The sequence below is a fragment of the Phytophthora parasitica genome, assembly GCF_000247585.1.
Source record: "Phytophthora parasitica INRA-310 unplaced genomic scaffold supercont2.35, whole genome shotgun sequence".
Lineage (NCBI taxonomy): Eukaryota > Oomycota > Peronosporomycetes > Peronosporales > Peronosporaceae > Phytophthora > Phytophthora nicotianae.
The window spans coordinates 504,638-526,714 of NW_008649021.1; the positions used below are offsets into that span (position 1 = coordinate 504,638).

General features: G+C 48.5%; 10 protein-coding genes across 11 annotated transcripts; 6 read left to right on the top strand and 4 right to left on the bottom strand.

Moving 5' to 3' along the window:
- Positions 1 to 215: 215 nt before the first annotated feature.
- PPTG_12727 (hypothetical protein) lies at positions 216 to 815 on the top strand (the record flags this gene model as incomplete). Its single annotated transcript, XM_008909916.1, has 1 exon — positions 216 to 815. One exon carries the CDS (start codon positions 216 to 218, stop codon positions 813 to 815), a length of 600 nt encoding a protein of 199 aa, XP_008908164.1.
- Positions 816 to 2,859: 2,044 nt separating this feature from the next.
- Positions 2,860 to 4,190, top strand: PPTG_12728 (hypothetical protein; the record flags this gene model as incomplete). The annotated part of the gene is made up of 8 exons (XM_008909917.1): positions 2,860 to 2,952; positions 3,014 to 3,121; positions 3,195 to 3,268; positions 3,324 to 3,430; positions 3,494 to 3,522; positions 3,601 to 3,920; positions 3,988 to 4,023; positions 4,103 to 4,190. The coding sequence occupies 8 exons, from the start codon at positions 2,860 to 2,862 to the stop codon at positions 4,188 to 4,190; spliced, it is 855 nt and encodes a 284-aa protein (XP_008908165.1).
- On the bottom strand, positions 3,890 to 12,434 carry PPTG_12729. Of its 2 annotated transcripts, XM_008909919.1 has the most exons (14): positions 11,750 to 12,434; positions 11,049 to 11,687; positions 10,816 to 10,937; positions 10,650 to 10,751; positions 8,495 to 10,569; positions 8,302 to 8,423; positions 8,168 to 8,233; positions 7,906 to 8,108; positions 7,582 to 7,833; positions 7,108 to 7,510; positions 5,908 to 7,048; positions 5,347 to 5,833; positions 4,695 to 5,269; positions 3,890 to 4,630 (listed from the first exon to the last, which is right to left on the bottom strand). In XM_008909919.1, the coding sequence occupies exons 1-14, from the start codon at positions 12,345 to 12,347 to the stop codon at positions 4,219 to 4,221; spliced, it is 7,197 nt and encodes a 2,398-aa protein (XP_008908167.1). In that variant the 5' UTR covers positions 12,348 to 12,434; the 3' UTR covers positions 3,890 to 4,218. The 2 variants fall into 2 exon arrangements, with proteins under 2 accessions (XP_008908167.1, XP_008908166.1); XM_008909918.1 differs by having other exon boundaries at positions 10,816 to 11,687.
- Positions 12,435 to 12,542: 108 nt separating this feature from the next.
- Positions 12,543 to 15,946, top strand: PPTG_12730 (hypothetical protein). The gene is made up of 2 exons (XM_008909920.1): positions 12,543 to 13,015; positions 13,087 to 15,946. The coding sequence occupies exons 1-2, from the start codon at positions 12,576 to 12,578 to the stop codon at positions 13,643 to 13,645; spliced, it is 999 nt and encodes a 332-aa protein (XP_008908168.1). The 5' UTR covers positions 12,543 to 12,575; the 3' UTR covers positions 13,646 to 15,946.
- On the bottom strand, positions 13,662 to 14,751 carry PPTG_12731 (hypothetical protein). The gene has a single exon (XM_008909921.1). It carries the CDS (start codon positions 14,663 to 14,665, stop codon positions 13,802 to 13,804), a length of 864 nt encoding a protein of 287 aa, XP_008908169.1. The 5' UTR covers positions 14,666 to 14,751; the 3' UTR covers positions 13,662 to 13,801.
- On the bottom strand, positions 14,731 to 16,258 carry PPTG_12732 (hypothetical protein). Its single transcript, XM_008909922.1, has 2 exons — positions 15,645 to 16,258; positions 14,731 to 15,579 (listed from the first exon to the last, which is right to left on the bottom strand). Exons 1-2 carry the CDS (start codon positions 16,073 to 16,075, stop codon positions 15,000 to 15,002), a joined length of 1,011 nt encoding a protein of 336 aa, XP_008908170.1. The 5' UTR covers positions 16,076 to 16,258; the 3' UTR covers positions 14,731 to 14,999.
- Positions 16,259 to 16,440: 182 nt separating this feature from the next.
- Positions 16,441 to 17,790, top strand: PPTG_12733 (hypothetical protein). The gene has a single exon (XM_008909923.1). It carries the CDS (start codon positions 16,622 to 16,624, stop codon positions 17,600 to 17,602), a length of 981 nt encoding a protein of 326 aa, XP_008908171.1. The 5' UTR covers positions 16,441 to 16,621; the 3' UTR covers positions 17,603 to 17,790.
- Positions 17,791 to 18,394: 604 nt separating this feature from the next.
- Positions 18,395 to 18,907, top strand: PPTG_12734 (hypothetical protein; the record flags this gene model as incomplete). The annotated part of the gene is made up of 1 exon (XM_008909924.1): positions 18,395 to 18,907. The coding sequence occupies one exon, from the start codon at positions 18,395 to 18,397 to the stop codon at positions 18,905 to 18,907; it is 513 nt and encodes a 170-aa protein (XP_008908172.1).
- A 154-nt stretch (positions 18,908 to 19,061) lies between these two features.
- On the top strand, positions 19,062 to 20,160 carry PPTG_12735 (hypothetical protein). The gene is made up of 2 exons (XM_008909925.1): positions 19,062 to 19,198; positions 19,281 to 20,160. Exons 1-2 carry the CDS (start codon positions 19,092 to 19,094, stop codon positions 19,990 to 19,992), a joined length of 819 nt encoding a protein of 272 aa, XP_008908173.1. The 5' UTR covers positions 19,062 to 19,091; the 3' UTR covers positions 19,993 to 20,160.
- Positions 20,161 to 20,934: 774 nt separating this feature from the next.
- On the bottom strand, positions 20,935 to 21,754 carry PPTG_12736 (hypothetical protein). Its single transcript, XM_008909926.1, has one exon. It carries the CDS (start codon positions 21,707 to 21,709, stop codon positions 21,164 to 21,166), a length of 546 nt encoding a protein of 181 aa, XP_008908174.1. The 5' UTR covers positions 21,710 to 21,754; the 3' UTR covers positions 20,935 to 21,163.
- Between the last annotated feature and the right edge of the window lie 323 nt (positions 21,755 to 22,077).

Sequence of the window (22,077 nt, forward strand, 5' to 3'; positions counted from 1 at the left end):
GCTCGAAGTCCAGAAACACAGCGCCTCTTTCGTTATCTCCGCACTAAAAAATCATGCGCTTTTATCACGTGGCACTGCTAGCGTTTCTCGCTTTGGTTTTAGGCATGGATACTCGTGCGGCAGTAATAGAGCCCAGCGACGCTGAAATTTCCAAAGGTACAACGCTCGAGAAAAAACACCACAGTATCAATAACCGACGACTTCTGCGAAGCACTATGATTGGCGCCACTGATCCCGAGGAAAGGAACGCATCCGCGCTCGTTAAATGGTTGCAAGTGGAGTTTTGGGTTAGGGCAGGAGTGTCAAAAGTGAAAGTCAAGAAGATGCTGGGACTCGAAGGGCTGAAAGGGGAAGCATTGAAGGCGAGCCCAAAATACAAGTACTACGAGAGTTATAAGCAAAAGACTGGAGGAGGTCACTTAGGTATGGATGGCGCCGAAACACGCCAGGTGCGGATGTGGCTAGACAATGGCCCACACGGGCTCCCCACGCACGATGCTTGGTTGACGTTGGGGCTAAATGCAAATGCAATGTCCTCGAAGAAACTCGTGAAAAGCGCTAAGTACAAAACCTATGTGCGGTACGCGACCGCGTATGATAATCGCTTGTTCCAGCGTATCAAGACAGTGGACGACCCAAAGATCGATATCGGGAAAATGCACCCAGCAGAGGTGGAGGCCCATATTCGCATTTGGGCCACGACAGAGCGACCCGACTGGTACGTTCAAAAACTTCTGGGGCTTGAGAGCAAATCTAGGGCCGAACTCGCCGCGAGCAAGGAGTACCAGCACTTTTTGAAGATGAAATCTAGCTGAGCTTCGTATCTCTTTAAACGAGTTTAAGCTGGAGGTTTAATCAACGGTGCAGAAGCCTATAGCGTTCCTAAACTTACGTTTGAATGAATCAAAGGCCTTTTCAGCAATCTAGCAATTCCCAAAATCTATTAGCGAGATCAAACCCCAAGTACTGATTCAAAGAAAACAAAGCATGAATCCAACACCTTACTGAATTCAAGTCAAAACCACCCCGACTCAAAGAGGTACTCGATGATGTCCAAACCTACTACATAAAACGTCCAGTTGTGTAAACATCCTCTAAAAATCAGCTCTCCCGCTAAAATTTCGCTCACTTCACCTTCATCGGAGCCACTGTACTCGGCTTTTATAATTTTGAGGTCGTTTTGTTAAATCGATGTCTAAAAAAGAACAAATCGATCTAAACAGACTACCTAATAAATCGAGCTTCAATGGTTGGATCGGGGTGGATCGATACAGCACCCAAAAAAGTGAGAGTCAGACTAGTCTACTATTTACTTAAAATACAAGATGTCTGAAATGTCACGAGCCGTTTTGACAACGCCGTAGTACCTGTGGTACCCGGTGGCTGCCGGTTGCCCCTCCCTGATTGGGATGACTCTCGAGGATTGCTCGCACAAATACTCAATACAGAGCAAAAGCCGTACACCTCTGATTTTTGTATGTAGATGCTGTCGTTCTCGCTTGACAGCACCCAAAAAAGTGTAGCCACTACTATTATCGATATAGTACGGTAGACATGCAGCACGGGGACTTTAGAAATCAGTATTTTTTGATTACTTTCAAGTACAGTGATTAGTACATGTAAGTACTTCGAAGTACGGAAGTCCCTTCGATAAGCGTAGGGTTCGACAAGGCACCGTTTATACACTTTCAGAGGAACACAACTAGCTGTTTACAAAGAACTTCCATGTTGTCAAATCCAAATCAGCAGATATGACAGGGTATACAAACCCCGAGATACGCTTACGTCGAAGTCCAGCTGTACGCTCAGCGTACTACCTGTTGTATAGAAACTGGCTCAATGAGCATGAGCTTTGACAAAATAATGGGATACACCTACATGCATTTTGTGTCTGTCAATTATATTCCATGCCAACCTTAATTATGCGCTTGGAATTCCAACTGTAATGAATAGTAGCATTTTCAGGTATTAACACAGCTGCCAGTTGCTTATTCGTATAGATGACATTATCTAAAGCATTTTTAGCAGCAACCCAGTATTGTTTGGTTCGATCCAGCTGCTTAAATCCTATTAACCAATTTATTACCGTCGTAGTAGATTTACAAGGTTTTATTACCAATCTTACCAAAAATTTGACCCGAAACCCGAATTGTTTTTTTTTTAAAAAAAATATTGCTTTTTTTAACGATGCGAAAAAAAAATGTACAGGCTTTTCCAGCTCAATATTTTCATCTGTTTCTTGGGATTCATCTGCGGTTGTATGAAGCAAAAAGTATTTTCCAAAAAATACTTTTTTTGAGTGCGTCTTTAATTTAGGCGCTCATTGTGCATGACGTAAACAAAACTGACACCTTTTTATTTTTGGTGCCAAGTACGTGAGTCGGAGTGGACGAATGCAGGCGAAGCAGTATGAGGTGCGTTGCTAAAATTCTCTACTACAACGTGGATCTTGAACGTGCTTAATGTTGGTTGATAATGTAGGAGAGGATTCTTAAACTCCAGGATGCGCTGGAAATACAGAAACTCAAAAATGCGTGTGAGTAGGTACCGATTATTGTTTGCTTCATCAACGCCAAACTGATGGCTTGGTTCGATGTTCTGGTGCTTCAGCTCAGCTAGGGCGAATTCGGTAATGTTGATGGTCAATGCTTGCAAGAGACTATCGATGAATAATGAGGAATATGTAGGATCCTAGAAGACCAGCTGGATAAAGTGCAGATAGCGCTTGAAGAAGAACGAGAAGAAAAGTGTGTTCACTTCAAAACGATAACGAGACGAAGGCCCACCTGTCTAATGTTGCTTATAAATTCATGAGAAAGAGAGATGATTTTGAAGAACCGACAAACGAATAGATTGCTTATGGAGCTGCGTGAAGAGCGCGTACAGCGATTGCAAGATCTGGAGGAGATTTATGCTAAAGACAAAAGGCTGGAGGCTGTGACGGCAGAAATGGTATGTGCTGGGGTCTATCTAAAGGAATTAAACATCTACTGACAGTGCAAAATATACGCAGTCTGCTGCTACACGAGGTTTCAACCAAGTGAATGAAGCAATAGCTCACAAAGATGCAGAACTTGTGGGCCTACGTGCCACTGCGAAATGCAGTGCGAAGCTGCTCCAGGTTTCATCAACTAGATTACCTGTCTCCCTACCTGCGTTCATGAGTATGACATCATCATTCTTTGGTTCTGTAGAAAGCTGAGCAAGATTTTCTCACCACTCATCAGGATCTAGAAAATACACAGCTCAAATTGCTAGATTGCAAACGGTAAGAACAACCCACCCAACGTTAGTTTGTCCTGTTTCAGCTTACTTTGTCCCAGTAAGCTGTCTGTCAAAGAACGCGAGGCGCGCATGTGGATCGAGAGATACGAACAAGTTATGATGGACCTCCATGCTTCACAGTTCCGCCTAACGCAAGTAGCACGAGGTACTCTGATTCATATTCCATTCGAAACTGAAAGAGCGCTCTAACAAAGGTTATTATCCGTAGATGCAAGCTCGAAGGAAGCAGCGCTAACGGTGATCGTTGGCCAGCATTTCGTTGCAACTTTCAATGGCTAATACTCTCGGGTTTGTGTGTTTCGCTTGCCGAAGTAGCGAGGGCACGCAATAGATATCATCGATCCCGCTAATGGAGTTGCGAGTCTTCGCCCTCGTCCTGTGGCATTGATGAAGCCTGTTGGGCTGCATGATCGCGCTGTTCGGAAATATCGACGAGATCAAATATCGAATCGAGCCCATGCAAGCACAGCCAGTATCACAAACTTGCAGCCAGCCTCTCGTTTGATGCCAGTACACTCGGCTGGTTCCCTTCCTCAAGTTCATAGTTCTGCAATACCCGATCCGGTGTCTGCGATTAGCCGCGAATGTTTCCAATGTACAGCTACAACGCCACCTGCCAGGCCCAAGAAGAATCGGTGAGTATTAAGAAAAGATTGCTGTGAGTTGGCACTACATTCGACTTTTATACTTTTGGTTTTGCAGAAATCTCGACATGATTCGAGACGACCGCGACGCACCGTACGAATTTACCGTGATATCGCGAAGATATCGTACACGAAGCTCACGTATGTTCATAATTTCTGCATTTTGTACGCAGAGAAAACCAGCCTGGGTCGAAATACCTTGGCTATGGCTTGGGACTTCTCAAGAAGGACCACACCGTTCCAAATAACAACTACAATTAATGATTCAGGACACTTACGCTTCGCAGTGTCAAGGCGATATTGTTGTAAAGCCTCGAAGTCGCTCGTCGTTCGATGTCTTGCAGTGCTGAGCCACACGCCCGATAGCAGTTAGGAGATCCGTTGCTGCTCGTGCCAAGGGAATCCCGTATGAGTCCATTTGCTGACCCGATATTGGCGTAAACCGTTTGTCCACCACAATATCACGGAAGGCAGAAGGAGAGAATCGGTACGCCCTTAGCTTCGCGGACACTGGCACCTCAACACTGGCAGCAAACAATGTGCCGATTTTAGCAGTTGTCCGCTTCGACAATGCCACGTAGACAGTCTGTAGATATGAGAGCACAAGCTCAATTAAATCGATCAGCTCCAGCATCGGCCGATTGTCGTTGAACGTGATTGCTTCACACATAACTCCGCACAACTCGGTCAACAACACACAGCTGCACAGTCAAAGCAACAAGGACGTTAGGTAAGCGTTGTACTCTGGTCATAATTACGACGTACCAGATAGTGCTGTTGACAACTTCTTCACCGGGTACGAGCTTGATCAAGCATTCAACTATCCATTCTAGGCACGAGTGAAGCTCGTTCAGTTGAAAATCAAAGTGAGCGAGACTGTCCAAACCATCCTTAGCAGAAAATTCAGTAGCTCTTGGTCTGCTCATGTTCAAGTTGGCGTGATTGAGAACAGCGCGCATGAATTGGCACACAGGCACCATTGTTTCCAGCAGCGAAGTGATGTCTTCTTTCAGCACGAAGGAAAAGGTTTTCCTCATAAAATCATCCAGAACAAATTTCCTGAGTTTCTGGAGACGTTTACAGGACGTGGGCGTCGGATTAGCTCGTGAATGCTCGAACGATCTCGTGCATCTACAGTTGAAGAACCCACACGACAAGTAGAAGGCTTCTCGTCGAACTGCCTTCACATCAATATCCAGGGTGGGATCCTTAGAAGTCTCGACATCTGGATAGTAACTGTGAATCCCAAGAGGCCCGTCTGGATCTAAAATGTTCACAAGCAGCGTTCTTAGGTGAGATCGGTCCCACCCTGTCTTGAAAGTCTGGTATATCTCACACGTCTACAGCACATTTCATAGCGATAGTTAATACTGTGGATCGTATGGTAAACACACCCAAGCCAGTAAATGTAGCATACCTGTGCAAACCAGTGTAACAAACTTGGGTACTTCTGGCGGGCGAAAAATAGCTGGACACTATCCACGAATCTCATAGACGCTGAGCAAAAACCTTTGCGAAGCTCATCGTTCACACTTCGTACTCCATCCCGCTGCACCAGCCGTCGCTGATCCTCGAGTCTCTTAATAGCTAGAGGATACTCGGCACTGTTCACTTGACGGAATAGCAGTTCCATCGCGTCAAAGAAGAGATTTTTTTCTCCAATCGCCATCTCTCCGCAGTAAAACAGCAATGCATCCATGCATTGGTACATAAATCGAAACATCGTGGTCAGCCCCGTAAGTCTCTCATCAAAAGATTTAATCGTGTCGTCCATTTCGTGATACGAACGTCCGCCTGCGGCGTTCACTCCAGCCTGTCGAAGAAATAATTCGCCATATCTATGCCAGCTGTGATTCCAATGGTCGATCTCACTGCAGGCTCGTCGGAAGTTTATCTTGTAAGCCCTGTATAACAACAGCAATTTCGGTTAGTAAGAAAAAGACATGACTTTACTATTGACTTCGACAGCAGCACGCACTCGAGAAATGAGACGAAGATTGCAGACGGCGACTTCACCATCTTTGAATGAAACTGGTTCATCTCGTGCCGATTGCTCGATTGGGGATCACTGTACAAATTCCAAGAATTGCCAGCACTTTTACAAAACGACTGGAACACATCCAGATGAAGGTCGTACAATGTGTCAGCATCGTGAAATGCAGCTTCGTTCGCACGAACCGACGAATGGAACTTGCATGTGGATGCTACTTCACGTAAAAGCTGTAGCACCAGTGGGTCCATCGCGCCGAACCCTACCGAATCATTGCGGAGCAGATGATAAATGATTCCATCAGTCAGCATTACCCAGTAGTCTGAATCACGAACACGACTCTGATGCGACGTCCGTTCTTGAGTTATAACCCCGAATGGCACGTCCTCCAATTTGAACACGATTGGAGTCGAGTTTAGCGCCGCAACGTCAAGCGTTCCCAAAAGCCACGCAGTGGATAGTTCTTGATCTGATCCACTCTCTCTCAAGAAGACATTTCTTAGCCATTCCTTTTCGGGGTTATACTTCAGTGCAGCACCCAGTAAGCGAGGTGCAAGATTTCGATGCTTGACAGTCAGAGAAGTCACGTAACTCCAGAAAAACTGAACTGTGCACGTGGAAATCATCATTCCGAGCAAATCAATCGCATAGATTTCGGCAAATGTTGGAACATCAGTCGAGGGGTAGTTGAGCACAAGCTGCTGTATAGCCCCTTTCAAATTGCTTGTGATCAACTGAACCGCTTTGGGTCTGCATTCTTTCACTGTCCAGGCTGGCGCAGGTCTGGGATCACGTCCCGAGAGCAGACTTTCCCAGTCGGCTTCCGCCAATAGATTATCCAAACCATTGTCAAACACACTTAGTGTTGAAGCGAAACTTTGCTTGGGCTCATCCGGCGTTCGAGGGAGTACTAGCTGAAATATGTTCATCGCAACCTTCAGATCATGGACAGTAATGATCTTCTGAGTTGCAGTAATCAAGCATGCCTCCATTCCAGCACCGAAAATATGCTCGAGACTTTTTTCAACAGCAGAGCCGAACGCAGGTCCGATTATCAAATCCGATGAAGGCGTTTCGAGCATCTTCCTGGTCAGATCACGCATTTGATAGAGCGGTGACATTGCAGCGTCTAGGTACAAGTAAGGTCAGTGGCAATTGTTGAAGAGCAATTAGGTAGACACGACTTACTTTGAAGCCGTTGTCGACGATCATCCACGTTGCTTGTTTTGGTGGGGCGGGCTTGTGGACCGGCTGACTGCTTCGCGGTAGGAGACACGAGGGGGTTAGCCTGTAAATGTTTCACGGATGATTCCAGCCTCTCATTGAGGCCCCTAAATACTGTGGGAAACTCAGTTGAGTTCTTCTCCAAGAGCAAAGCGCCAAGTGTAAAGAGGGATTGAGCCGCAAGAACTTCACACGCAGGCTTCCCTGATGTCCATCGCAGAATTTCCTTGCAGTAAAAATCTACCTCCCGCTCCATATATCTGACATCTTTATCAGATCGCTCGACTGGAAAATGTTGGTCGTCACCGCACTCCATACAGACTCCGACAATAGCGAATACGAGTAGTACTGCTGTGCTCATTCTTTCCTAAATAACACACCAGAGGATAAATCAGAAGCAATTCAGGTAGACAACATAACTATGGCAGGGGGACGAACCTTTCCCACTCCTGAACTCGTAGAAGATCGCTGCTGTAGAGCTTCAGGTCGTTGAGCTGGCTGTACATTAGCTGGATTGTGCTGCTTTGGTCCCCAATTCCAATTCGTTCCAGACGTTTTTAGCGCTGCTGCCGCTGTTGATGGAACATTTCCAATGACCTGCTGGCTGTCGGGAGTATCTGGAATCGCGTTGAGGACAACGCGACGGAAGCGACTTCGATGGACACGCTTTTCGAGTTTCAATAGCTGAACCTGTACACCGTCAAAGCAACATCATAACATTTAGAGCTGTAAACTCCCTGACGATCTCAATCCAGTTCCTACCCAGATGATTTTGCATAGAGCTGTTGTTGTGTCTCCATCACCGTTGTGCTCTTCAGCAAACGCGGCAAGTCGTAATCTTGAATTTCCAAGATCCTTGCATCGAGTAGCAAACTGTTTCAAGAGTTGGGGAAGCTCAGCGATGTCATCTGGATGGCGTGGTACATCGTTGCCCCACAACTGACGTAAAATAAGCTCAACGACCTCTGCAGAAGACCAAGCGTTAGCACAGCTGTCTACTGTCACCTTTTACAGTTAAACAAACCTTTAGAAGGATACCACTGCTTCGAAAACGCAGTGACACGCTTTAATACGTGCTGCTTGTAAAAATCTGTCATAAGCACAGCAAATAAGTTATCCGGATAAATTGGCAAGCAACATGAGCTAATAGTGACTTACTTGCGCACTGGCGATAGTCTGACTGCAAATTAGTCGGCTGGTGAGGAAACGAGTTAAATGGAAGGAAATTTGGCTTGTCCGGCTGAAGAAGATCCTTAACAACAGCCCACTTTGCGTCGCATCTGACAAGCAACATAGCAAGGGCATTAAGCGCATACCACAAAGATAAAAGCTTCACAAATGAGCTACTCACACAGCTTCCTCGTGCTTATCATCGTCCGGATCAGCATAAATTCGTGTCAAAACAGCGAGTAGGCCCCACGTAGCTTCTAAGGCCAGCAGCTGACTTTCAAAAATCTCGTCACAGTCTTCAGTTTTGCTAGAATCCGTAGCATTAGGCTCAAAATCACGCAGGTATCCACCACAAGATTCAGTTCGAACGAAGCACCGAGCTAATTCATCGAAGTAGCGCTGACGATACACAGCTTGCAGCAATGCCCAAAAGTGTTTCTCTTTCGCAGACAGTGATGCACGATCGGTCTGATCCACTCCAGCCGAACTTGAGCAGCAACTACGAACCAACATCCACAGTGATAACGCTGGAGATGCACCGCCCGGTGATCCATTGACTACTTGATCCTCCGCTCGATGGGATGACGGGAGGTAGATATACAAATCAAATAAGTAGAGCACGACGGCCAGAATGAACCGGTTGACCGGCAATGCTCTCCGAAAAACATCCTCAACCTTCTGCTTGGTCGTCCCGTGTGATCCAACCAGAAGATCAGCCATAGGTCGAAGAGCTACGAGCAGGTCAAGGCAATACCAATACGTACGCGACACTGCGGTCAGGAAGGGAGTCGTCGTTGCATCTCTGGAAGCCACCTCAAAGAAAAAGAAGTACGCTTTGCATCCGTTAAACAGTGAGTCGCAGTCGGGAAGCTGCCGGATAAGCGCAGCAACCTCCACCAAGACAATTTCGAGACAACTTGACAAAGCCGAAGGAGAAACTCCTTCCAAGGCCTGCAGCAACTGGGCAGCAAAACTTGCTATAGCCCTGTGATAAGCTTCCTCGAGAGAGACCAAAACAATCCACTCAGGTGTGCTTGCGTAACCCTCTTCATCGACAGCACCCAATCCTCCCCTCGAAAGTGAGTCCACGAAGGTGCTCTCTTGTAATCGAAGATTATTTACAAGTTGTCGAAGGCGCAACGTTTGTCTTGTTACAATGTCCCGAAATCTGTCGGGGTCTTCGAACTCATATTCTTCGTCGGAAAACAGATAAGGTGGGGTCAGTGGGCCGCAAATTGGGTGGCCAAATGCCAAAAGTTCTTCTTTTTCCTGTCGTGAAATAGCGGTGATGGCATCCTCATCACTAGTTGTGCTAGGTCCATCGACCACAACCTCAAAAATGGCCTCCCAGTTGACTGCGTGCTGATTTGAGTTGCTCGGGCGGATGGTAGTGTTGACAACTTCTACTGGTCGCTGTCGCCTTTCAGGGGTAACGTCGTCAAAAGATATACCAGCTGGATACACTGGTTGGCTGGAACTACGCACGGTTTGTGGGGCAGATTGAGCGAGAAGCGACCCTCGTGGTCGCTGCTTCTTTGGTGTGCCACGGAATCTTTCGTTGCGAAGGTGCATTCGTTGCGCTTGGACAGAATTTCTATCTTCTCGGCTTGACACGTTCGCGGAGCGTACTTCATGGACAGCATGTACACTCCCATGCCTATTGGAAAAGTCAAGTGATGACGGTCCAGTTGATCGGTCTCGGATGGCACTTCCAACACGCTGCTGCTTCTTCCGGGCAATTCTGACCCAGTCAAAGCGAGGATCCGACGGAAGAATCTTCTTTTGTCTCCCTGTGAGCCGAAAATTCGATCTGAACCTGTTGCTTGGTCCTCGCTGTGAGAAATAGTCTTCCATCGTTGTACTTCTGACAGTTTTCTTCCGGTTATTCGGTTTTCCTGCTTTCGAAACACTCGGTCGACGTTCACGGGCTATCGAAACGTAGTCGAGTTGTCGGTTTTGGTTCCTTGAATTGCTGGCACTCTCGACTTCGTAGTCAAACGAGAAGTCGATATTGTCTGAAGCGGAAGCAACAGCTGCTGTCTCAATTTCGATATCACCTGCGTCGAAATCGTCGGCTGAATAGCTGCTATCCGATGAGTATTCTGCTTGGGCTACTTGTACAACCGGAATTTGGGCATTTCGCCGCGCAAAAGCATCCCCCACAGCCTCCTTGACAGCATGCACCCAACGAGAGCAATCCTTTAGTTCATCCTTCCACTCACCGATCTTGGTGTCTAATTGTTCAAACCCGTCAGGCTAAGTATCAAGGAGTGCATACGAATTAGTGTAGCTGATCCAAAAAATTGAATGCAGTAGATCAAAGCAGAGCTACATACGGGTTTGCCATGTCTATCAAGTTTTTTGGAGATGGAGTCCATCACATCTTCGCCCGCGTTAACAAGAGTCTTCGTCAGAAAAACTTTATCCAAGTCGAATACCTAAACTCATATAAATAGGTTATACCATGGGCTGAGTCGTCAAAATGCAACATCAAACACTTACCTTGCGATAGAGATCCTGAAGATCGCTCATAGGCATCCCTGATAGGTCCTCCATTTTCTGGTCCACCATTTTCTGCTCTTCATGAAAGTTGGCGATGTTTTCCTGCTGCTGGGCAAAAACCTCTTGAAGTTGTTTCATTAACCCATGCCTCGTGGACGCCAATCGAATGCCCGTTTCTCGGGCGACATCTTCGGGAAGGTCATCGGGGTTCCCTTCCGGCTGAATAAACCTACCGTCAGCATCTTCTGCGTTGTGTTCGTATCCTCCAACGAAGCGCAGACGGTTAGTTTTACGCTTCTTCCTTTGCCGTCTACGATGCTGATCGACGGAATTTTCACGATTGCCTTGTTCACTGCCTCCAGCAGCAAGGAATTCGTTAGATTGCGCGTTTGTGCGCTTTAAATGATCTGGTTGGTCTGGATTACGATTCCTCTTGTCACCTGCTTCATCTCCATCGCTACTTTCTTCGTCGCTGCTGTCCAGTATGCGATGTCGCCGGCGCTGCTTAACAGTAGAAACAGTAGGTTGTTCCACAACGGGATTTGAGATCTTACGGACAGAAATCTCGCGGTCATTGGGTGGCCGACTCGACGCTTCTCGCGAGTTCCCGTTTCTTTCCGTCAGAACAAACATATCTTCGCCAATCCTGAGTACTTCGCGCTTTCCTTCCATTTCATCATCGCTGGATAGTAAATCTTCGTCCAGTTTGTCAGGAACCCGTTCAGCACGAGTCGACCGCTGAGGACGCTTCCGCTTCCTACCGGTATGCTGCGGTACCTTTGATTTTGCTTGTTCAGGATGTGCCATCATTTGTTCACGCTTTTTCTTTGCTTCTCTCTGCTTTCTCTCGTGTGGCTTATTGATGTAGTCATCTACAAAACAGTTAGGTTAGCATACTTACAACCCGCAGCAATACAATAATCACTCAACGAACCGTGATAGTACTCTCTGTCAATTGGTACGCGGCTGGAGTGTCTGTTCACGAAATCGGACGAGTGCACATACTCCCGCTCAATGTGCCGTTCAAAGCCGCCCACCACAACATAGCGTACGTCGTAGAAGATGTCTTCTGCTTCTCCATCTTTTGACTTCTCCCTGTGGACGCGAGTAATTCGCCCTGCGCCTCCCTGTTTATTGATTCCGGGCCACGTGCGAGATTCCACCTCCACCAGCGTTCCCACCTCCAGCACGCCTTCCGTTTCTTCCTCGTCGTCTTGTTCTTTATCTGTCTTCTCTTCCCCTTCGAGCCCTTGCTCTTCATCGACCTCAAGTTCCCCGTCTGGTTCTCGATCTTCAGCTACTTCTACTTGGGCAGTGTCATGCTCGCGAACGGCCTGTGACTGCTCTGGTGTCACCAGTATGGCCGTACTTTGCTCCATGTTTTGATCTTTTGGCTCCACTTGACTTTCCTCCTGCTGATGGTTACCCGCCTCAAGTCTCTGACGCGCAAGTCGCTCCTCCGCCATCGCTAGTGCCTCCAGCATCTCCTGCTCGTCTTCATCCGAGTCAGCCACAAAGTCCTCGTCCTCCATGTTGAACCTGGCGCCTCGAGTCGATTCCGCGCGCACCGAGTGCGGAACTCAAAAAGCTGCTTTTGGCGGGAACGGGAGTGATGGTCGATATCGGTATTTGAACGGTATTCCGGTTTCATTTTAGTAATCTCTCGAGTGGCATAATCCCTGTCGAACTCGGTAGCATTTTTCTGACATGCGCATCACACTGCTTGCAGATCGCCAGCCCCCAGACGAGAAGAAGCCGTGATGAAGATCGAAGACGTTCCCACGATTGTCGGGTCGGGCATCCACTCAGATCGCCACGTTGCAGCGTTGCACTCGGCACCGAAGCACTTTCCCAAGAGCCGCATCCAGAGGGCGACACTGCCCTCAGGACTTACTTTAGAGTACGCCATCGAAAGCAGCAGGGATGAACCGGAGACAGAAGATCTGCCCGAGGAGCGTGTGGTAATGATCAACGGGTTCATGATGACGAAGGAGGGCTGGGCACCTATCATCGATATCCTGTTGGACAAGTGGGACGCCAAGACGCAAGGCAAAAGGCTCAGGATCCTCAGCTTCGACAACCGCGGAGCAGGAGGCAGTGACGCCCCGTTCACCCGCTATACGACAAGTCAAATGGCCCAGGACACGCTGGGCTTGCTGGATCATGTCGGCTGGGACTCTGCACACTTTGTCGGCGGCAGGTAACGTAAGAGTCGTGTTTGGTTGAGCTGAGAGACTTGGTTTTTCTAACGTTGTGGTGGTGTCACTGCAGCATGGGCGGTATGATTGCTATCGAGCTGGCAGCGTCGGTGCCGGAGCGTGTGCGCTCGCTGGCACTCCTGGTCACGACGCGTGGGGCGTATTTACCGCATCCGAGGATGTGGAAGCCTTTCTTGGGCTCCGTTCTGGGCGGGTCAATGCAATGTGTCATGGAGCTGCTATATCCGAGTTCCATTCTGGATAAACCTATTGCTGGTAAAGATGGACTGACAGTGCAAGATGTACTCAAGAATTACCACTCAACACCGCAGTCCGACAACGGACTTCCCCCGCTATACGCACTGATCGCTCAAGGTGTAGCGTGCTTGACGCACTGGGTATCGGACGAGCGATTGGAACTTGTGGCCAAGGCTGGCTTCCCGATCCTCATTATCGGAGGCAAGCAAGATATCCTGATTCCGCCTGAGAACTCTGTAACTCTGATTGAACGTCTGAAGGGAGATCATGTGGACACACTGTTTTTCGAGACGGGAGGACACGGAGCGTTCTTCCAGTTTGTCGAGGAGATCGCCGACGGTCTCCAGCAAACCATCCAGCGCGCGAAGCTGTAAAGTACTAGCGATCGACTCACTGCATGAAGATATGGCTTCTTTGAGTATACTGTACATACTCTTTGTTAGGAAGTCAACAAGAGGCAGGAAGGCGGTCGAGTACTAACTCTTGATAAGGCACTCGCTACTATTATACCCTACCATTCGAAGAAAAGTTTAGGGGGCACCAGCACTCTGCATAGTCTCCAGGAGCTTACCGGCTATGTCGTCAAGGCATTGCAAAAGGCACCCATGGCCGGCGTCTTCGTAGACGACAAATTCCGTGTGGTCACTAGCAAGCTCTTTCTTGAGGTGAAGTCCGTGCGAGAAACCGAAACACTTGTCCAGCTTCGCTGCAACGATGAGGATCCGGAATCCCTGGTCGCGGATTTTGTGCAGTTTCTTGTTGGAGACGCTATGAAACATCGCAGCCGCCGACTGGCCAAATGCACCGGACGAAGACGGAGCTCCCAAGGTGGTCACCATTTTCTTATGATACTTGTACAGCACGTCCCGCATTGTCTCGTTTTCTCCGTTCTTGCTAGCTAAGAACGGTTCCGGATACAGGAAGGATAGGATGGCGTTCGTGACTTTTGTTGGATCGGACGACACTATGGTCGTGAAAATGGACGAGTACGCAGACGTGTCTGGTATGAACGACCCCGAGCTGGTTGCTACAAGCGACAGCGACTGGACTCTGTTGGGAGCTGCCAAAGTGATTTCCTGGGCGATCATTCCTCCCAAACTAGCGCCAGCAATGTGAACAGTATTCCAGCCGATGGTGTCCAGCAGTGCCAATGTGTCCAGGGTCATACCCGATGTGGAGTATTTGCCCCACGGAGCGTCCGAGTCGCCCACTCCGCGGTTATCGAACGTGAGAACCTTGAGTGTTTTGTCAGGATAGCCTCTTTCCCATTGAGTGAGCAGTACGTCGACCAGTGGAGCCCATTCTTCTTTTCGAGAGCTGTGACCCACGATCAGCACTAGTCGAGTCTCATCCTCGGCGCTACCACTGCCTACCTCTTGAATGAGGTATCCCATCGTTATCCCCGTGTCCACCTTGACCTTCTGCAGGTGTACGCTCGGAACGCGGTATACTGAGACGCCATGTGCTGCTCCAGTCGAGAGAGTAAGGCCATTTTGTTTGGAATCTCGGTAACAAGGAAGACGAGAAGTGAATCTCCAGTGTCTTTTGTTGATCTATAGCCGCGCAAGACTGCATCCACACATCATTCATCGAAAGTGGAACCCGTTCATTCGACGGTGCATATACGAACCACTTGAAGTCATTGGTGTATTGTCCATTTCTGCTTAGATTTGGTGGTAGTGTCCACATTCGACTATACATGGTAGAGCATGCATTAAGGCTGTACTCTCACAAGGGTGGTGATGCTCGCCTCATAGTTTCGATGACCTCGTCGGCGATTTCATCAGCGTACTGGCAGATTGCACCGTGGCCTCCCCTATCGAAGAACAGCGTGTGCACGTGGTCGCCACTTAGATGTTCCTTTAAGGCGATGGACTCAGCTGCTGGAATGACATCGTCTAGCATGGCGCTGACAATTAGAATTGGGAAACCAGCGTCGTTCATGTCGTGTAGCCGCTCGTCGGACACGAAATGCGTTTGAACAGCGGCCGTCTGGCCCATGACGCCACTGAGGCTTGGCTCAGGCCACTTCTTCAATTGTAACTCGTACATGCGCGCGATTGCAGAGCGCACGCTCTCGCCTGTTTCAGCTATCCTTGTGATAGCGACGTACTCCTGCGGAAACAGTGTGTCGACCATGCTGTTCGCCTTTGCTGGTACAGAGCTAAACGAAAAAGTCTTGCGGACCATCAGTCCGAGAGATCGTCCACTGGCTTTGTATCTGTCGCGGCTAGTTGAAACCAGCGTTAGTGAACGCACTCGTCGGAGATCAAGCAGTGCCAGCTCCTGTGCGACCATACCCCCCATGCTGCAAACCAAAGCCAAAGTCAGTCATAGAACTAGAGTCAATCAAACATTCAGTAGTCAACAAACCTGCCACCAACAATATGCGCAGACCGCCAACCGATATGGTCCATCAATGCGAGAATGTCTTCCGCCATGGTGCGCGTCGAGTACATGCCGAAGGGCGCGTCCGTTCCTCCGAAGCCGCGATTGTCCAGCACCAGGATGCTGAGGCCCACACCGCGCTGCTTCTGGTTCCATTTGGGCAAGAACGAGTCGATGAAGTGCGCCCACGTGTCCTTGGGCTGCATGAAGCCCGCAACCAGCACCACCTGTTCCACGCCCACCGACGCATTCATTGGTGGCAGCTCCAGCACGGCATAGCTGACTGTGATCCCAGTGGAGATGAACGCTTCCTTCGCAACTCCCTCGCCAAAATACTTGGGTGCAGCATACAGCGCCTCCACCTGGCGTTGCGTGTGGATGCCCGGAGAGGACACGACTTCGGGTTCGAACGGCATTTGAAAAGTGTTGCTGCCTTTTGGCGCAAATCTGAAAGTGACTGCGCAAACATTGATGGACACGCGCTTTCGGACCGTCTATGCGTCACGTCGCCGACGTGAGCTCTGATAACGTCTGCGGTAGATTGTGCCGTCCACTCGAGGAGCCCCAGTTCATGCACTAGCGACTCTAAAGGCACGTCGGGCGCACTTTAGGTGAGCTTGAGGAGACTATCGATTATTCAGAAGAGCCATCGTCTCGGCGAGCAGTTCCGTCATGGAGCTGTTGCCATGGGGAGGGGGATGGGCAGCCTGATCGACTAGCAATGGCAGTCCGACCAAGAACGTCCCAGTTCTAGGTTCTAGGTTCTGGATTCTAGTGAGAGTTTTTTTTTTTTTTTTTGAGTACATCTGGAACTTCCAAGTCCCACCGAACGAATGTTACTTTTCAAAAGATGACTGATACCTTGTGTGGACCTGTTCGTATCAGTTGCAGTTCACTGCGTCCTGCGCCCTGGACACTGCTCATTTCTCTTTTGGAATAAAAGAGTTCGAGTCAACATCAAGATGGTCTTCTCTCGACTGGAGCAGCACATGGCATCAAAGTATGCCGCCTTCCGAGTGTATACTCCAAAGGCGATACAGAAGACTAACGTGGCTACCGGCATCACCATGGCGTATCTTATCCAACAGATTGGAGACGGTAGCTCCGACGACGAGACTCGGTTGGTGTTGATCATGGGCTACGGCTATCGAAAGGAAGAGTGGGCACCGCTGGTTGATGGATTGCTCACTCAGTGGGAACAGAAGAACCCTGGTAAGACGCTCAAGATCCTGACATTGGACAACCGAGGCGTCGGCGATACGGATGCTCCGTGGGGCAAATACTCCACGTCGGGTATGGCTCAGGACACCCTGGCTCTATTGGACGCCATCGGCTGGAAGACCGCCCACATCGCTGGAGTGAGCATGGGAGGGATGATCTCCCAGGAGATCGCTCTAGCTGCTCCGGAGCGATTGCAGTCCCTGTCCCTATTGGTGACCAGTCCAGGGTCATTCACGCCAGATGCGTCCGCATACCCTGCGATCATCACCACGTTGATGTCTTCAGACATGAACAAGGTCACGAATGCCATGTTGTCCTTCTTGTACCCGGACTCGTTCTTGGCAAGCAAGAATGGAGACAACGGTACTATGCACGACGTGTTTTTCAAATACCACAAGGAGGTGGCTGCTACGCTAGGAGCTCCGTCATCGTCCGGTGCTTTTGGTCAAACCGCAGCGCTGGTGCTTCACAGCATGCCGGACAAGAAGCTACACAAGATCCGCGACTCTGGTTTTCCGATCCTCATCATCGGGGCAAAGCAGGATCAGTGTATCAACGTGTCACACTCACTTCACTTTAGCAAGGTACTTGCGAGCGACCACACCAAGTTGGTGATGTACGAGGATGCTGGCCACGCTTGCTTTTTGCAGCACATTGATGAGATTGCCAATAACCTCCTGGATATATTACAAAGAGCAAATTTGTCTGCACCAGCCAGCTAACTGGAGTGCTGGGGTGGCAGGCATCGTTGTCTGTTGAAGGGAGCTTGATTCGTTTTAGATAATCAAATCACTGATTACACCTTACCGTATTAAAAAAGAGGGAGAAATCCCATGTTTGAAATACTCGCCTTGCGTGCACTAACAAGCTAATGCAGCCGCTTTCCTTATATTAACGTTACTATTCGCATTAGTAGCGTAACCTGCAACAACGCATGTTGTAACCTATAGTTCTAAGTCTCATTTGAAATTTTATCATGAAAACAGAACTACAGACCCAAATGGGTCTTGCATATATTCATAGCGTAGAAAGCACGATATTACCAAGTGACAGCATGCACATAAACCTTGTTTTAAAAGAAAAATATACCTACAAACTGTAAAATACACTTGTATTTGTACTACGTACGTAGTAGAAGTATTCAAACGTAAGAACCTGGATCCTTTAAACACTAGTCTTCATCGCTTTATCTTCAGCCCCCCCCCCCCCCCCCCCCCTATTATCGAATGTGAACGTCGGTATAAAACTCATACCTATATACTTTTTAAATGTCAAGTTAGTCGAATACACGTTTCCAGTACCGTACCGCTTGCACGAAAACGCCTCACGTGATAAACATGCTGGTACGAATGTGTCTTCGTAGTCTTCGAGGCTACGACAGCGAAAACGCGAATCCAAGAAGAAATCTCTGTTAGAATGCCCCCACCTCTCCGCACACTCGTGATCTTACTATAACCCCCCCCCCCCCCCCAAGCTTGTGACGAGAAGAAATGTGCCAGATCACCTCCATAGCGATGCTTGTAATCGCTGTCCTAGCGCGCGTCGAGGGTCTCGACAACACGGAAACCACTTTCCAGACCGCCAGTCGGGCTAACTCCAACTGCACGATTGCTAAGGGTGGCGAGAGTCACAGCAATAAGAAGGGTGGCAACACCGATACCGCCGACAAAGACGAAGAGAGTGCAACATTTCCCAACATGTATTCTCTATTCAAAAAGACAAATCCCGCATTGGCAAAGTCATTGACAAAGAATACCCGTGCCATCGCACAGGTCCAGTCCATGAAAAAGAACACGGCCTTCGTCAATAGCATCAAAAACGATCATGTTCTAAAGCAGCTCTCGACTGTTGTAGTGAAGAATCCAGGCGCGCTAACCATAGGGAAACTCGAACGGATCGGATCCGTCGTGGCCAAACGCCAAGGTGTAGATATCAACAAAGGGGAAACATTCCAGAAGATCGCGTTTGCCATCATTTTCCTGGGGCTGATTGGTTTGGGCACGGTTCAGAACCACAGCAGTGGTTAAAAGTACAAACAACTCCGTGATAATATGAAAAAAAAATGAAAGTAATGAAAAAATGAAAGAAGTTGCCTTCAGAAAAACAGAAAAAACTACCAATTCCGGTCAATTTGCTGAAATAGCCGCGGGCATTTATGTAATTTTGGATAGATTTAAATTTGCCACGTCAGATATTCGCTCCCTTGCAACGATGGAGTCGCGCACGTCGTTCTCGCAGGTGGCACTGCTCGCGCTGCTCGTCGTCGGCGCCATCACGGGTGTCTACGTGTTCTTTCAGAACGCCCCTGAGGCTGAGTTGTACGTGCTTATACATATACCCATGTACACGATTTCATTCCTAACGCATCACTAATTGTTGTCCAAAATGATAAAACTGCAGCACCGAGTGCGAGTCCATTTCTGTATCGTACGTGATTCGCGGCGTCCTGCCTACTTGGCTAAATGGGCGCAATGACAAAATGGGCACAGTCCAGGGGCTCTGGCAGTGCGCGAGTCAGTATCGCGAGCATCACGCCGCCTTCGTTCTCTCCAGCTTCTGCATCGTGTACATTTCGCTGCAAACGTTTGCTATCCCGGGCCCCATTGTGCTGAGCATTCTGTCTGGAGCCATGTACCCATTCATGCAGGCCCAGATTCTGGTAGCCTTCTGTGCTACGACGGGCGCCTCGCTCTGCTTCATGCTGTCGTACTTCTTGGGCCGCGGCGTCTTCAATAAAGTGCTGGCTGGGATGATCGGACGCTTCAAAGAGAAGATCGCCCACAACCAAGGCAACCTCTTCTACTACCTGCTGTTCCTGAGGATCACTCCGCTGCTGCCCAATTGGTTCGTCAACATCGCTTGTCCACTGGTGGGTGTCCCGTTCAAGTACTTCTTCCTGGCCACGTTGATCGGCTTGGTCCCGGCCAATTTTCTGCATATTTCGACGGGTGCGACACTGAACAGTGCTGCGGGAGCTTCTGGTGGGAGCAATGCGGTCAGCTTTGCCGTGCTTTTCCTGCTGCAGTTTGTGGCATTATTGCCCACGCTATTTAAGGGCAAGATCGAGAAGTACGAGAAGGAAGCATTTGAGAAGAGCAAGAAGACCAAGTAAAAGTGGGGACAGGCACCACTGTAATAGCGATTCCTTAGAGCTAAATGGCTTGATGTTGGATCGAGACTGTCAATGTTACTCCCTCAATTTTAATCACATTGCAAAATTTGTTTTAAGGGTGTCCAACTTTCGACACGATGTAAACTAGTGATCGTCGTTATTGTGGTTCGTTATTGAGGCTATTTCTTTTGGTGCATGAAATAATTTTTACGCTTGCAAAGTTTCTCTTTACAAATATTTTGTGTAAGAATCAACTTACTTTACGGGTTACTAACGTTAAATCAGCAAAGTTTGCGTCGGCAGCAACGCCTCCAGTCAGAACAGTCTGCAAAACATCAGTAAGATATTAGTTAAAAGAGCATAGCTTGATGAAAATTTAGGGTTCGTACCGAGTATGCAGCTTTGGTTGTTGGTTGAGATGTCGGTTCCTCTTCTGCGTCCCAGTCGTCGTGAACGAAATTATTGTCGGCTGTGACGTTGGAAACTGGAGTCTTGTTGTCACTGTGTCTGGTATTAGTTTTGGACGGTGGTTGCTCTTGCTCTTCTTCGTCTAAATTGGTGGACCAACATTTCTAGTAGCATCAAACTTTACAAATTTAGAGAGAAACAACAACATCGACGACAACAACATCAGAGCTTAATCATTGTTTCTCGAAATGTAGGTAGACGACTTTGTGGTGCCTTAACATTCAGCTTCACAAACGCGTGCAACCACAATAACCCAGTTATTTTACGTGTTAGCTTGGTGAAAATGCTCATCATTTCATTTAATTTGGAGAATACAGAAAATATTCGTTCGTTACTCACTTGCTGATTGGTCCCGCTTTGCGTCCCGCGAGAAAGAAGACTGGCCCTAAGTACACCATCCAGAGTAAAGGTTCATTTTACTATTGTGGTTTTCATTCAATAGGTATTCGCAATGGCACTTGAACGTAGTACGGAGACAGCAATAAAATTGAAAATGAATCATCTAACTCAATTTTGACTGGGGCCATATTATGAGATGTCTAGTCATTATTTTTCGTGTCAGAGTGGTGCTTTATTTCATGTCATTTCTTAGTTCTGACTCCCCCTATTAGGGTCATGAACTTCAAAAAGACAACCCTGACTAGAGGAATGTGCACTATTGAAGAAGTGCCCGTGTTTTAATTTCAGAAAATGACCATACGTCTTAGGTTCGAAGGCGACGCATATCTTCTTCAACTTCCTTCGGGCACTTCTTGATGCTTTTGTCGAAGAGCCGTTTAAACCAGTTTACAAAACGATCGCATTTTTCCTCTTTTTGATCCGCGACGCCGTTCGTGTTCATGGATCCCGTATTTGAGTTTGCTCCGACGGGGTGCACACGCCCACCTCCAATTGGGGTGCCCCCTCCTCCGTCTCCTGTTGTAGTTGCATAACCTCCTCCGTCTCCCCCGGAGACTCCATGCCCTCCCTCACCTCCTCCTGAAACTCCATGCCCTCCATGCCCTCCACCACCTCCACCACCTCCTCCACCATGCCCGCCTCCATGTCCTCCACCTCCTCTTCTTTCTTCAAAAGTCGCGTCATCGCCGGACAGTTCTCGAGTGGCTACATGCAGACCGGGCACCGCGTTGTGGATCACAGTCGACTTCGTCGAGGCCGTCTTGGAGATCGCGTTAACGGTGACTGCGCTGTCACTTCTGGCAGCAACCAGTGTGACCGCAACCGCCAGCACGGGGAGAAGTAAGCGCATGCTTCTCGTTGATCAGCAACTTGTAGACGTGAGCGCAGAATCCGGAGTGATCCCGAGTTTGAAAGTTGAGTTATATAGGCAGTCTGGCCCAGGCCAACTACCAGCATCTTCGGCATTGAGATTGCACAGCCTTGATGTACTGGTACTAATCATTAATTAATTTATTTGTTGCGGTTTAGACGGCGAACTACCGGTACACCCGAAGCCGCGCACAGCAGCAACTTCGCCTATGGTTTTCGATCTACTCTGACAACGGGCCCACGGTAGCTGCCCATACTGGCACTAATCAATGCGTTCATGTAAAAGTGGGGCCAAGGACTGTTTACAGGCACATACTCACTTCACTTTAGCAAGGTACTTGCGAGCGA